Here is a 14,762-nt window from a genome sequence, read left to right on the forward strand (position 1 = left end):
ATATAGTTATAATCATACATAGTTACTCTATTATAGTTTTATAATAACATTAAAATGAAATAAAAAATTCTTCTGTGTTTATGTCACCTAACATTTAAATGATGTAGATACTTGCCCTTTTTCTGTCAGGGGCCTTTGGTTTCACTGTAAATTCCTTTGCTTATGTCTAAATACCTGGTTTTAGAGCATAAGTAAAGGTAAGTGTTGGCCTTGATCCTAGACTCACCACCCTAGGTCTCACCACCTAATTACTTAGTCTACTCTAAATACTGGATTTTTAAATAATAGTAAAATTTTATTTTTTAATTTAAAAGAACCTCTCTTCATAAATGAGATTTTTACAATCAAGACTTTGTTCCTTAGACTATATGAACTTTTAGAACTTTTTATCTGCTGTAATTTCTTTTTACTTTTCTTTCCTCTTTGCCTCCTTTCCTTCCATAAATATTTTCTGAGTGCCTAGTATAATTATCATTGCTGAATTCAGTTTTTTTTTTAAACGTTAACCTCTTTTTTTTTGTTTTTTTAAGATTGATGGCCTCTACATTGGAATATGCAGGATGATCCATTGGTGTGTGGGAAAAAATGTCCAAAGTTCCATTTGTATATTTTTAAAAATAATTACACCAAAGGATACTAAGCTGTACTAATATTTGGTGTGCCATAGTACTGAGGGTTTATGAGGTCCTTGGATCCAGTGGCCACTGGTCCCACATGGTTCAGGAGTGACCTGAGGGAAGAATGGAACTTGCACACTTTGGAGGAATCATTGTGGGGCTCACACTCGTATATTAACTTCCAAAATATTACAGTTTTCTTGCATTTTGCATGTGTTAGATTAAATGGATTTACAGGTTATCTAGGTGTAACTTAATCCTCATAAAATGTGTGATCGGCTTAAAAAGATTGCTATCACAGGATGCTGCATTTCAAGTTTTTTTTTAATTTAATATGTTCCTTCAGTGAAGAATTCATATTATGATAATGAATGACAAAGCAACTACTTTTGGAAACAAACTCAGGTTACAGAGATGGACATTTTGAAACATATGGCGATTTAAACACCTCTGTGATTTTTTTCATTGAAAAAACACGCATCACTATAAAAACTTTCACATCTTCACACTTAACCTGGAATCAGAAATTTTAAATATGTTTAAAACTTATACAAGCAGTTGCAGAGAATTTGGAACTGATTGTTAAAAGCATATAAACACAACACCTTCTGATTTATTCATATGAGTATCTAGAAGCTGGCGTGGTGGTATATGCCTGGAGTCTCAGCTGTTGAGAGGCTGAAGTGGGAGGACTGCCTGAGGCCAGGAACTTGCACCTGTGACTAGCCACCTCACTCTAGCTTGGGCAACATAGCAAGACCCTGTCTCTAAAAAAAAAAAAAGAAAGAAAGAAAACCTAGAGAAAGCAGATATTTCCTAGCCAAATTTCAACAAAATGATTGATGAGTGGGACTGAAAAAATGATGTATGTCTACTTGGGTCTGTGGATCTTTGCAAGTCTTTTTTGGACATGATAACAGAACCATGAATCAAAAAACTGATGCAGAAACAAGTTTTCATTGTTGTTTTGTAAACTGCTATAACAAACATATTAAAAATACTGACTCATATTTTATGATTATTTTTATATAAAATGTTTAGAATAGGCAAACCTATAGAGACAGAAAGTGGACTAATAGTTGCCAGGGGTTGGAGGAAAAGGGAATTGGCAGTCACTGCTAACAGATATATGGGGTTTGTTTTTAGATGATGGAAATATTCTGGAATTAGACAGTGGTGACAGTTGCTCAAGATTATGAATATACTAAAAACCACTGAATTGTACACTTCTAAATGGTGAATTTTTTGTTATGTTTAACACAATAGAAAAATTTCACACACAAAAATAATGATCCATATTCAATATTGAATAGTATTTTATAGCATTTTTAATTATCTTTTTTACATCCTATCTAAATTTCTGTGCTTCATAATATCTATATTAGTATAGTAGCACTTGTACATGATAAATATATGTATATTAGATATTTATGCCTAGAAGTTTTTATTGATGGAGTATCTGATTGAAATTTTCAGAGGTCATAACTCTGGGCATCAGAGTACTTTTTCATGTAAATAATAAACTAAATTATATACATTTATTGGCTGCCATGGGGTAAGAGGTAACTGCCATTCCCCTTTTTTTCACTAAGAGGCTCTCATAATTCATACCTTTAAAAATTTCAAGGGAAAAATGTAAAGAATACCATCCCATGATATTATTTATGAATTCTTGATAAACAGTGTATGTTCATATAGTGAGAAAATTTTTATCATTTATACCAAACACCATGGTAGTTTTAATTATACAACTTGCAAAAAAAACCCTTTAAGATCAGGAGATAGGGCTTGGCTCAGTGGCTCATGCCTGTAATTCCAACAGTTTGGAAGGTCAAGGTGGGAGGATGGCTTGAGCCCACGATTTCAAGACCAGCCTAGGCTACATAGTGAGACCCTGTCTCTACAAAATAAATAAATAAATAAATAAAATGCTGGACATTGTTGCACAAACCTGTAGTCCCAGCTGTTTGAGTGGCTGAGATGGGAGGATTGCTTGAGCCCAGGAGATCTAGGCTGCAGTGAGCTGTGATTGTGCCATCAGACTTCAGTTCAGCTGGGGTGACAGAGTGAGACCCAGTCTCAAACCACAAAAAACAGAATGGCAAAAATCATGAATAAAATATATGGAAGGTACTTGGAGGCTGATAAAATATATTTTTTAGATTTTTTCCCTCTGGAGTTCTAGCTGTGATTTATTTTCTGCCAGTGAAGATTGCAGGGAGGCAAAAGCCATATTTTCTCTGGCAGTGTGGTTGGCAGATACCCGGGCTTCACCAGTTGTGAAGTTTTTGCATCTGTCTCTGGGCATTTCATTCTCAATCACTTGCCTTCGCTCTGGGATTCCTGTTTCCTGTGGTTTCCTTTCCTGAGTGGCCACAGCAACCTCCTGATTCTCTGGACGATAGCTGTGGTGACACACCTAAAGAGCTGGAAGGGCAAAAGACTGCTACAGCAGGATCTTCAGTCTTTTGCCCTTCAGCTCTTTCAGGAATGAAGGACCTTCATTCCTGCATTACATCATTTTTGAAATAGTTTACCTGATTAAACCCTGTCTGATAGACTTGGCATATATTTGTCTCCTTGTTGTCACAAGATGGCTTTTCTACATCCAGCATTACATTTAGAAAAGAAGAAAAGAAAAACAAAGTCAACTCAAGGTAGCCAGATTTGAGGCTAAGAGCCCAGTCCTCCAGACTGCCAACTTTGTTCAAGACTTCTGACATCAACCACAATTTGGGGGTTCTTAGTGCCACCCTGACTTCAGACCAACTAGCTTCAAACTTGTAGATCCTCACAGACTTCCTCAGGTTTGATAATTTGCAAGAATAACCTACAGAACTCAGTAAAGTGCTATACTTAACAATTGTAGTTTTGTGGAGTTTTTTTTTTTTTCTTTTTTTTTTTTTTTTTTTGCAAAAATATACAAATCTGAACCAGCCAAAGGAAGAGATGTATAGGGCTGAATGTGGGACTAGGATAATTCCCAATGTGAAGCTTCCATTTTTCTTAAGGATATGTTGCCCTCCTGGCATCATCCTCAAGGGCTCAGTACCTGCCTAGCATCAATATGTAGCAATATACACTTGGAGTATTGCCAATCAGGAAGCTCACCTAGTTTTGGTGTCCAGAGTTTTTATTGGAGTTTTATTACATAGGCATGATTGATTGGATCATCACCTACCTGCTAGAACTCAATCTCTAGGCTCCCCTTCTTTCCTCCCCAGAGGAAAAGAAGATAGGGACACAGCCAAACCATAACATACTGGGGCTGTTGCGTGGCTCAAAGCCCCAATGCTCTAATCACATGGTTGGTCTTTGTGGCTTGGGTAGCCTACATCATGAGTCTTCTTCTTAGTCTAAACTATCTGGGGGCTTACCATGAATCATCTGATTAACATAAACTATCAGATGTGGTTAGAGGGGCCTACCACAAATAACAATCCTGTTATTTAGGAAATTTCAAGGGTTTAGAGGTTACTGTCCACGAGCTGGAAAAAAGACTAGACCTCTCTTTGGCATTTCAGAACCAAGTCTATCACCCTTTTAAAGAATTTTTCTTAAGCACCAAACAACAATCCCATCTGTATATTCTTGACCAGAATTCTGTTACATGGCTACTATCTTCATGGAAAACTAGAAATGTTTTTTTAAAGATAGACACATTGATTCACCCCTCTACCCCCTCCAAATCTAGGCTTTTTGTAAAGAGGAAAGAGAAAATAGGTATTGAGTAGAGAACTATGTTTCTGTTCACCAACTGCCTCTTAATAGTGGTACTAGTTGATATCTATTATGGAATAAATTATTCTAAAAATATATGTAAATTTGGTTTATTTTAGATATTTACACTATATATAGTGTAAATATTTACTAATTACCACTTGAGATTGACTATCAATGTGTAATTCAGGTCGTATAATAAATATTTTCACATTCAGCTTATAAATCTATGACAGCTTAAAGTTTTTAATGTTATTTCTATTGTTAATACAATTCTCAAAAACATTTTCATACAAACATTATAGAAATATGTGACTCTAATCATGTGTGTTTATTCAAATCATAAACGGTCAAATCATAAGACTTCTTTGACATAAAGTACAGTGGTATATTTAATTTTATTGTCTTCCTTGCATTTATAGTAAGATGAATAATGTCATTTTTTCTAAAAATGATTTTTTCCTTTTACTGTCCTTGGGGTAGCAATGAGATAACTAGTGCCTGTAGCCAAGAGTATATGTAAGTACTTTGGTGGTGAATACATCTGAGCTTACTAGTCACTAAGTGGAAAGGGCATGAACACCCGGAGGATTTTCTGTAAGAAGTGCCTGCATATTTGGCACTTGTTGGTCATGGTTCAGCAGCTGTTTGTCCTTCTTTTGGTCCAGTTAATTTTTCCTGTCTTATTAAGGGAATGGCAAGATTTCAAGGTTAGTTAATGAAATGGTTCAGCTTGAACAAACAGTTGCTTTATAAAAACCCTACCAGAGGCCTCAGATTACACAGGGAAGAAGGAATATAAAGTATTTTGTATTTGTCTCTTCTCACACTGCTATAAGGACCTACCTGAGACTGGGCAGTTTATAAAGGAAAGAGGTTTAATTGACTCACAGTTTCACAGGGCTGGGAGGCCTCAGCAAACTTACAGTCATGGCAGAAAGGGAAGCTAACACATCCTTCTCATGGTGGCAGGAAAGAAAAGAATGAGCAGGGGAAATGCCAGATGCTTATAAAACCATCAAATCTTGTGAGAACTCACTCACTATCAGGAGAACACCATGGGATAAACCACCCCCGTGATTCAGTTATCTCTACCTGGTCCCTCCTACGACACATGAGGATTATGGGAAGTACAATTCAAATGAGATTTGGGTAGGGACACGGCCAAACCATATATTTACAGAAAACTTAAGGTTTGGCTTCCATGAAAAAGTAGTCTACCATTTAATTCTATAGTAGGAATGCACATTCTGAAGCATTCTTTCAGGGGTGGCAAACATACAACCAGCAGGCTAGGTAGAACCTACAAATATGCTTTGTATAGCTATCAATACATCAAAGAATGGTATACACTTATGGGTGAAATTTGTACTTTCTTTTTGCTATGGGTGTATTACTCTATTACTTCCTATCTATCTTTTATACATTTTAATGCCTGTTTGGACCTCAAATATATTCAATTTTGTGAATCTGTTATTATACTATGTCAGCAGCCATTGCTTGCTTCAGAGGAGGGGGCTATCACAGTGTACTCGCAATTGATTAATGTCCACTTCCCCAGCAGACTTTAAAATCCAGAGGAGCAAAGACCACAACTGCGTTGCTCTTTATGAGATATCCTATGCCTGGTATAGGGCCTGCCTGACACATTCTAGATGATAAATAAAATTTTTGTCCCTCCTGAGGGGAGCATAAGGTCATAGTTGACTTATTTGTATAGTTATTTATTCTTTTGTTCTTTTCCATGAACTATAGCCTTATATTGTGTTAGGTCCTGGATAAAGCTTTTAAGTATGAAGCAATGTCTTTTTTGCAGGAAACCTATTCATCTCGTTGGGGAGAGCTATAAGCAGTGGGTCAATTTGAGCAGCGGTTCCTGGTGAACTAACCTCTTCTGTTTTTGCCAGGAAGGAGGTGGCAACCCTTAAGAATTAGTCCCCTAGAGAATTTTGCAGTGGTAGTGGGTCATGTAGATTGAGTCACCTTGAATCACGGTAGGTCAATGATTGGCCTACCATGGTAGGATAGACAATAATACTGAACATAGAATACGGCCGGGATTACAGTGTGGAATAATTATACTTTATATCGTCTTGTTGGTTTTATAATCTATAGAAAATAAAGTTCTTCATATCATTTTGACTGGTAGAAAATGACTGTAGGGACCAAAGTTTAAAAAAGGGTGAAAATCTCTGGATGAGATTCAAGTGAAAATGAAGTAGGTTAGGAGCTGTAGACCAACTGATAACCTCAATCTGGAACCAAGGACCAAGCAGGACCAGTCAGAAGAGCTGTTATATGTAAATCCATGGAGAATTATGTTGAGTCACTCTCCACTTCAGAAGGAACTTTCAGGCACACCTTGCCTTGGTAACAGTGGTAGCTTCGCTTTAGGAGGAGATTTTGGTGCTCACTATGCAGGAAGACACTGGGTTTGAATCTCAAATTCTGCTACTTACTGGTTTGTGACCTTGGGCAAGCTCCTTAACTATCTTCAGTCTCAATTCCTTCTTTTGTAAAATAGGCATAATCATATGTATCTTACAGGATTGTTGTGAGAATTTAATAAGATAATTTATATAAAGCACTCAGTTGCATGCCTAATACATAAGCACTCACCAGTGATAGGGAATGAGGAAAATTATAAAGCAATATATGCCTAAAGGAAGTTTGAAGTAAGCTTTCAGAAATAACATCATCAGAAAGTACTATAGGAAATATGGAGATTACTGTGGGCTCTTGAGATCTGTGCAGGTTTCAAGACATTCATCTGAGAAACGGGGAGAAAGAAAACAGGAAGTGTGTAGCCCCCTGTTATCTACTTGTACCACTAATTCATTCATTATTTATCAAACAGTATCTCTTCTGTATCAGAGGCTATGCTAAGTACTAGACGTGTAAAGAAGAATAACACCTATACCCTATCCTTGAGGAGTTTACAGCCCAGTGGGGGAAGATAGTCAAAAAGGCAAAGAAGCAGCGATAACATGTTTAAGCACTGTGACACAGGTATGAGCAAAGTGACAAGTGAGGACAGAGACTGGATACAGCCATTTCTGCCTAGGAGCAGAGAATGGGAGCATGTGTTTAGGCTGAGGCAGTGCCATGCATAAAGACACAGAGTTGTGCAAGGTCCTGCCATGGTCAGGGGGTGAGAAGTTCCGTATGACCCATGGGGGTACTCTAGACTCTACTGTCTGAGCAAACTACAGGTGAGCAAAGACGGTATCTGGGTTTTGCTCACTGCTCTAACTTTACTACTCAACGCTAGGACTGCCCTTCAGTAGATGCTAGATAAACGCTTCCTGAAAGATTTAATGGGGTATGTGGGAGACATTATGTCTAGTGCTTTCATATATCCTTTCCATGTAAGCCTAACAGCTTCTGTGATGTGATTCCCATTTTTACCATGAAGAAAGCTGTCACATAGTTACTAAATAGTAGAATCCGTAAAGTCGAAAACCCAAAACTAGAATGAAAGGGACAGCTCATCCCTACTTTTGGTCTTGTAAAGATCCTTTAGAGGGAAAAACTCTTCATATTTTTCTGACCATCAATTATTAAGCGTAATAAAGAAGGCTGGGCGCAGTGGCTCACGCCTGTAATCCCAGCACTTTGGGAGGCCGAGATGGGCGGATCATGAGGTCAGGAGATGAAGACCATTCTGGCTAACACGGTGAAACCCCGTCTCTACTAAATTACAAAAAATTAGCCGGGTAGTGGCGGGCGCCTGTAGTCCTAGCTCCTCGGGAGGCTGAGGCAGAAGAATGGCATAAACCCGGGAGGCGGAGCTTACAGTGAGCTGAGATCGCGCCAATGCACTCCAGGCTGGGCGACAGAGTGAGACTCCGTCTCAAAAAAAAAAAAAAAAAAAAAAAAAAAGTCATAAAGAAAAGGTTGAAGAAATAAAAACGCTATCGCATTTCTATATACTGTTCATTGTATGGAAATGAAAATTGATAATTTAGAAACTATTCTGTTTCTATTAGGAAACAAGTATAAACCTTACAAGTCAGTGAGTAAGAAAGAGTTCTAAAGCGCCTAACTTCAAGTCATCTCTTTTAAGATGAGTCTTGAGCCTTCAACCATTGTCTCTTGTTATATGAGTCCTGCCACTGAGGCATAAGGTACTACTGATGCAGATGAATCACTGGAAGACTTTTACCACATATTTCTGAAATCCTATGTCCTTTATTGTTTGTCATTGAGATGTTTTTATTATTCTTATTAAGCTGCATTTTTCATAACGTTTGAGGTGATCTGAAAGGACAATAGAAGGATCATGACCTTGTTCCTGTGTAGAAACAAGCAAACAGAATTTAGAGCTTCTGAAATGAATATTTCTTAATTGTTGGCTTGAGGACCCACTAAGCAATGATCATAGCTTCACATATTCTTAGTCATTTGAAATGGGGATTGTGTATGTTTTAGGGCAACTCAAATTTTATGTAGCATAACAGCTGTGTGTGTACTTTCAGTAATTATATGACATATATGGTATAGTTTACCTATCACATCTGCTGGTTTATATAACATAGCAAATATTAGATTGTAGTTGTATGCTCTCTTTTAAAAATTATCTTTATGTAACATTTGTACCACATACTTTGTTAAAATCAAAATAAGCTTTTAATTCATAAGCTTTTTGAAATAATAACGCCATGAGCTCTTTCTCTCTACCACTTGAATTCCTGTTTTTCTCCCAAATGAATCTTCTCTTTCAAAAGTGTGTTTATATATGAGAGAGTGTGTGTGTGTGTGTGTGTGTGCGCGCCATTTCTTTTTTTTCTTTCTTTCTTTTTTTTAAGAGACAGGATTTCACCATGTTGCTGAAGCTGGAGTGGTGGCTCTTCACAGGTGTGATCATAGCACATTGCAACTTACTCTTTTAAAAATATTTAAGTGCTAGAGGTTGATAGACCTGGATTTAAGATTCACCTCTCCCATGCATTAATTTGTGATCTTGGAACATTATCCCAACTTTTTAAGCCTCAGTTTCATCATTTTTAAAGCAGGCTTAATAGTAGTATCTACCAGGATTTTTGTGTAAATTACATAAAATGATGAAGTGCTTGGCGTATAGTAAGTACTCATGATTAGCTTCTACTGTCTTTATCAATATGATATTACATCATGAACAACAGTAATAGTAATGTTAATACTAATAATGGATATTGGTGTCAGGGTATGTTTCTAATTTAATACTTGTGTTAGATAATTTCCAGTTACACAGTTTTTATAAGAGCACATGATGTGTATAACAGCTGGTTAAACTGAAATACGAAGTGTCAGGTTTGTATTTTTCTGGTTTGGGGTTTTTTTCTGGTTGGTGAATATCATGGAGTATTTGCATTCTAAAATTTGACTTTGTATTGGTTATATGAATTATTTTAGTGATTATGCAAATTCAACTATATAGTAAAGTCAAATGATATTCTCTAAAAATCACTCCTAAATACTGTGTGATGTAATCAAGACTGGAAGGGAGGTATTAATTTCATTCACTTATTCATTCACTTATTCACTAACTCTTGATTGATCAACTTTTATGGGCTAGGCTCTCTATTGTTTCTAGGGCTATGTAGATAAAAAGACTTCACACCCTTGAGGAGTCCAGCTAGGAAAACCAGGCTTATGCACTGATAGATAATTTTATTATGATACAAGTTATAATAACTGTCTTAATCAAATATGTAGAATGCAGAAGAGATAGTGACAGCTCTGCTTGAGTGAACCAGGGAAGACTTCACAGAGGAGAGAATATCTGAGGTGGGACTTGAAGAATATTTCTGAGCGGGATAGAAGAGGACATGTAGTATAGGGATGGCTTATGTAGTTTTTCAGCTTCCATTTAATGAGTTAGCTTGGATAGGTTATCCAGGAAGCCTTTGAGAGTTAAATCAGTGTGTTCCTTCGCCTACTCTCATGCTAGTTGGCTGCCGTCATCTATTTATGCATCAATGCGTGTCTCCTTGTTAAATAGAAACTTAATGTAAGTTTATTCTTGTTAGAACAAATACATATCATGATAAGCCTTGGGAAATATGTCATGTCAAAATGATATCACAAAAGAATATTTAATTGGTGATCTAAGGTTGATGTAATAAGATTTTAACCTATTAAAGCATCTATTCAGTTAATGTTTAAGTACCTATTGTGTGCCAGGTACTGTGCTAGGATGATAATACATATTAATTTTTAAAATTAATTAACTGAAAAAATATTGATTGACTAAAGTAAAACAATATAAACTTGCAAAGAAGCAGCACTGTTTTATAAACTCCAGAGAGCAAAAAGGGCAATAGTTGCAAATATTAATTTGGTAGTTGCTGTCAAAAATTCTTTTTGAAATAATAAAAAAAAAACTGCAAGAGTGGCTCATTTTAAGATTCTGAAAATTCTCTGCTTTGTTGATCATTATATGGACAGATAAATTTTCCCTGCCTTTATTCACATCTGATTACTGGTACTGCTCAGAGTAAAGCCTGTCTTCTTTCTGTTCTCCAGTGTATTATTGTAGCAGATGGCTTTTAATAAAACATTTAGCTAAAGAAGAATTTTTACTCTGGGTTAGTGGAATGTATTATAATGATAATATTGGAAATTCTCAAGAGTGGGTGTTTAATTTGATATTTTTCTTTTGATTGAATAACCTTTAGTGAATATTTAATTGAAAAGTCAAATTATGGTATCTGTTACATCATTTTTTATTTGATAAATTTCAAAACTAAATTAAACCCTGTAGGTCATGTGTAGCCAAGTAAATATTTGCTTTTTCTTTACATGGTTTTCTTTTTAAAAATTAAGGCAGTTTATTAGTCAGATAACACTGAATACTAGATTTCATTGAGAGTCAGAGCATTGCTTAATTATATGGCTGCTCTGTTCTCTGTCGTCACCTTGTCTAGGTGTAGGCATTGAGCTTTTTGATAGAATGAGGTTATTCCAGCTGTGTCTGTACCATTGGTATTTATAAAAACCACAGGCTGTTGTATAAAAACCACATTACTGATATAAATATAAAATTTACAAAGATCTCATCAGAAATTTATAGTTACTAAAAATTTACTAACCAAAACAATGAGACAGGCAAGGAGAATAAAGAGTACTCATTATGTTGTAATGTAAATGCCTTGAATATGTAGGTACTGGAAGGCCTTTATTAAAATAAACTAAGAATTGGCTGGGTGCAGTGGCACACACCTATAATTCCAGCACTTTGGGAGGCTGAGGCGGGCTGATTGCTTGAGCCTAGGAGTTCGAGACCAGCCTGGGCCACATGGTAAAACCCTGTCTCTACAAAAAATACAAAAATTAGCTGGGTGTGGCAGCACATGCTCGTAGTCCCAGCTCCTTGGGAGGCTGGGGCGGGAGGATCACTTGAGCCCGGGAGACAGAGATTGCAGTGAGCCAGGATCACACCACTGCACTCCAGCCTGGGTAACAAAGTGAGACCCTATGTCAAAAAAAAAAAAAAAAAAAAAAAAAAAAAAAAGAAAAGAAAAAAACCCTAAGAATTAATGAAAGAGATTCTTTAAGAAAATATACAATTTATTTTCTCTTTTCTTGCATAATTATACATTTGCTTGTGATTTTTTTTTACAGAATGATTTAAATCAAATTTTCTTGATCCCCATCCTTTGAGATCTTTCATTTATTGTCTGTCTATAGTGATATCTACGTGTATAAAAACTATAATTATATGTGAATTTGAGAACTAACAGTTTTCTTCTCAACTCTCCAACACTGTATAAAAATTTTAAAACATACTCTAAGTATTTTCATGTACTTAAGTGATATATTCTATTATTAGTAACAAATATAGTTTTTGTTATCCTTCAAATGTGTTTCATAGTTTTCAGGTAAATTAAGGAAGATATAACTTTTTAATATTACCTTCATTTTCATATTATGGAATTAGAGTAGGATTATACTGTTTTGAAGAAAGAAGTTAGAGGTTATTGTTGAGCGTAGATCATTTCATGGCTTACATGGTTTACTTTTTAAAAATGTAAGACAATGTTAGTCAAATAACACTCAATACTAGATTTCACTGAGAGTCAGAGAATTGCTTAATTATACGACTGCTCTGTTCTTTGTCATCACCTTGTGTAGTTTGGTAGGCATTAATCAGTAATAAAATCAGTACTTGCTTGGGCATGGTGGCTCATGCTTGTAATCTCAACACTTCTGAAAGCCAAGGCAGGAAGATCTCTTGAGTCCAGGAGTTAAAGACCCTGTCTGTACAAAAAATACAAAAATTATCTGGGTGTGGTGCCACATGCCTATAGTTACAGATACTCGGGAGGCTGAGGTGGGAAGATCACTTGAGCCCAGGAGGCTGTAATGAGCTGTGATTGTGCCATTTCCCATTTTAAATGACAAAACCCACAATTACTTTTGCACCAACCTAATCTCATATTTTCAAGAGCCTGGGATTACACTGCTGTATTCCAATTTCGTAATAATTTTATTGATGTTAGCACATATTTCTGGAACATATTTAATTTATGTTTCATTGGGTAATATGGTGTGGTGAGTTTTCTCTAGGGATTTTTCTTTGTCTTTTATTTACTTTTCCATTTAAATTTATGAAATTTATGTTTAGATGTGTTTACTATTGATTAGGGCTGAGGTGAAAAAAGGGATAGGCAGCTGATTCCCATGAGGCAGGTATCAAAAGTCTGTCTTCCTGCCTCTTGCCCCAACATGTTACACATTTCTGCACATGTTTTGGTAACAGTTCCGTTTTGTAGCCTCTTATTTGATTGCTTCATGAATCTGTTTCTCATTATCTTCTTTCATCTTTGTGTCTTTGTTTTTTTTTTTTTTTGTCTCTCCATTATGTCTTCAATTTTCTTTTTTACTTGCCTCCGTTTCTTAATTGTCCAAAATGTAGAGTTGACTCTTGAAGAATGCAGGGGTTAGCGGCCGGCTTCCACGTCAAGGCAGTTGAAAAATTGTGTATAACCTTTTGCTCCCCCCAACCTAACTACTAATAGCCTATTGTTGAGTGGAAGCCTTACCAATAACATAGACAGTTAACATGTATCTTATATTATGCAAAAAGTCCAAAGATTCTGCAGAATCTTTGGACTTTTTGCATAATATAAGTGCTGATGTAGCTGCATTGACAGCTTCATGAATTTCCTCTTTAATTATTATTATTATCATTATTTTTTACTATGGTCCTTTTGCTGGATTCATTTATCTCAAAGTGGTGGACCTCCACAGCTGCAGACTTCAATCTGTGGTACTTATTCAGAATTCAGCTTTTTCTTGTAATGTGACTTTTCTGTGCTTCTTGAAAGCACTTTCAGCTTCACTAGTGGCACTTCATATGGGTCCCATGGTGTTATTCAAGTTTTATGGTATTGCACTAAACAATGAGAAATACGTGATCACTTTTTACAACAATAAAATGTATTGGAGAGATGAACTGCTCACATGGAGATGATTAGCATTACCCAGCATTTCAAGCAGATATACTCACCACAATAGCAACCTGAGATGGGGTTGAAAATTTTGCAGTTGCGTAGTATGTACTACATTTAACTTTATGTAGTTTTGATGTAATACTGCATCTTTATGTTTGTTTTTTGTTTTTCAAATTTTATTTTAGATTCAGGGGGTACATATACAGTTTTGTTACCTGAATGTATTGTATGATGCTGAAATTTTGGGTGTGAATGATCCTGTCATTCGAGTACCGAGCATAGTACCCAGTACTTAGTTTTTCAACCCTTGTCTCTTTCCTGCTTCTGTTAGTCTCCATTGTCTGTTGTTGCCATCTTTATGTCCGTGAGTACCCAATGTTTATCTCCCACTCATAAGTGAGAACATATGGTACTTGGTTTTCTGTTTTTATGTTAATTTGGTTAGGATAATGGCCTCCAGCTGCATCCACGTTGCTGCATAGGACATGATTTCATTCTTTTCTGTGACTGCATAGTATTCTATGGTGTATATGTACCACATTTTCTTTTTACAATCCACTGTTGATGGGCACTTGGGTTGACTCCATGTCTTTGCTATTGTGAATAGTGCTGCAGTGAACATGCGAACATGTGTCTTTTCGATAGAAATATTTGTTTTCTTTTGGGTATATACCCAGTAATAGGATTGCTGGGTTGAACTGGGTAGAATGGTAGTTATTTGAGAAATCTCTAAAGTGCATTCCACAGTGGCTGTAATAATTTACATTCCCACCAGCAGTGTCTATGTGTTAATTCCCCTTTCTCTGTAGCCTTGCCAGCATCTGTTGTTTTTTTGACTTTTTAGTAATAACCATTTTGACTAGTATGAGATAGTTTCTCATTGTGGTTTTGATTTGCCTTTCTCAAATTAGTGATGTTGAGCATTTTTCATGTTTGTTGGCTGCTTGTTTGTCTTCTTTTGAGAAGTGTCTCTTCATATCTTTTGCCT

At 36.1% G+C, this 14,762-nt stretch overlaps 1 protein-coding gene across 16 annotated transcripts in view; it reads left to right on the forward strand.

The window, feature by feature from the left end:
• LOC105484451 (RAB GTPase activating protein 1 like) overlaps window positions 1–14,762 on the forward strand; it is a 796,528-nt gene that overhangs the window by 221,190 nt on the left and 560,576 nt on the right. The window contains exon 15 of one of the 16 annotated variants that reach the window (XM_071069706.1): window positions 531–1,412. The exons of the other annotated variants lie outside the window; for them this stretch is intronic. Within the exon in view, the coding sequence (XP_070925807.1) occupies window positions 531–650 (120 nt within the window). The 3' untranslated portion in view covers window positions 651–1,412. Of the gene's footprint in view, window positions 1–530; window positions 1,413–14,762 lie in introns of those variants that run through there. 16 annotated transcript variants of the gene reach the window in all.

The sequence above is a fragment of the Macaca nemestrina genome, chromosome 1 (assembly GCF_043159975.1).
Source record: "Macaca nemestrina isolate mMacNem1 chromosome 1, mMacNem.hap1, whole genome shotgun sequence".
In the NCBI taxonomy this organism is placed as follows: domain Eukaryota; kingdom Metazoa; phylum Chordata; class Mammalia; order Primates; family Cercopithecidae; genus Macaca; species Macaca nemestrina.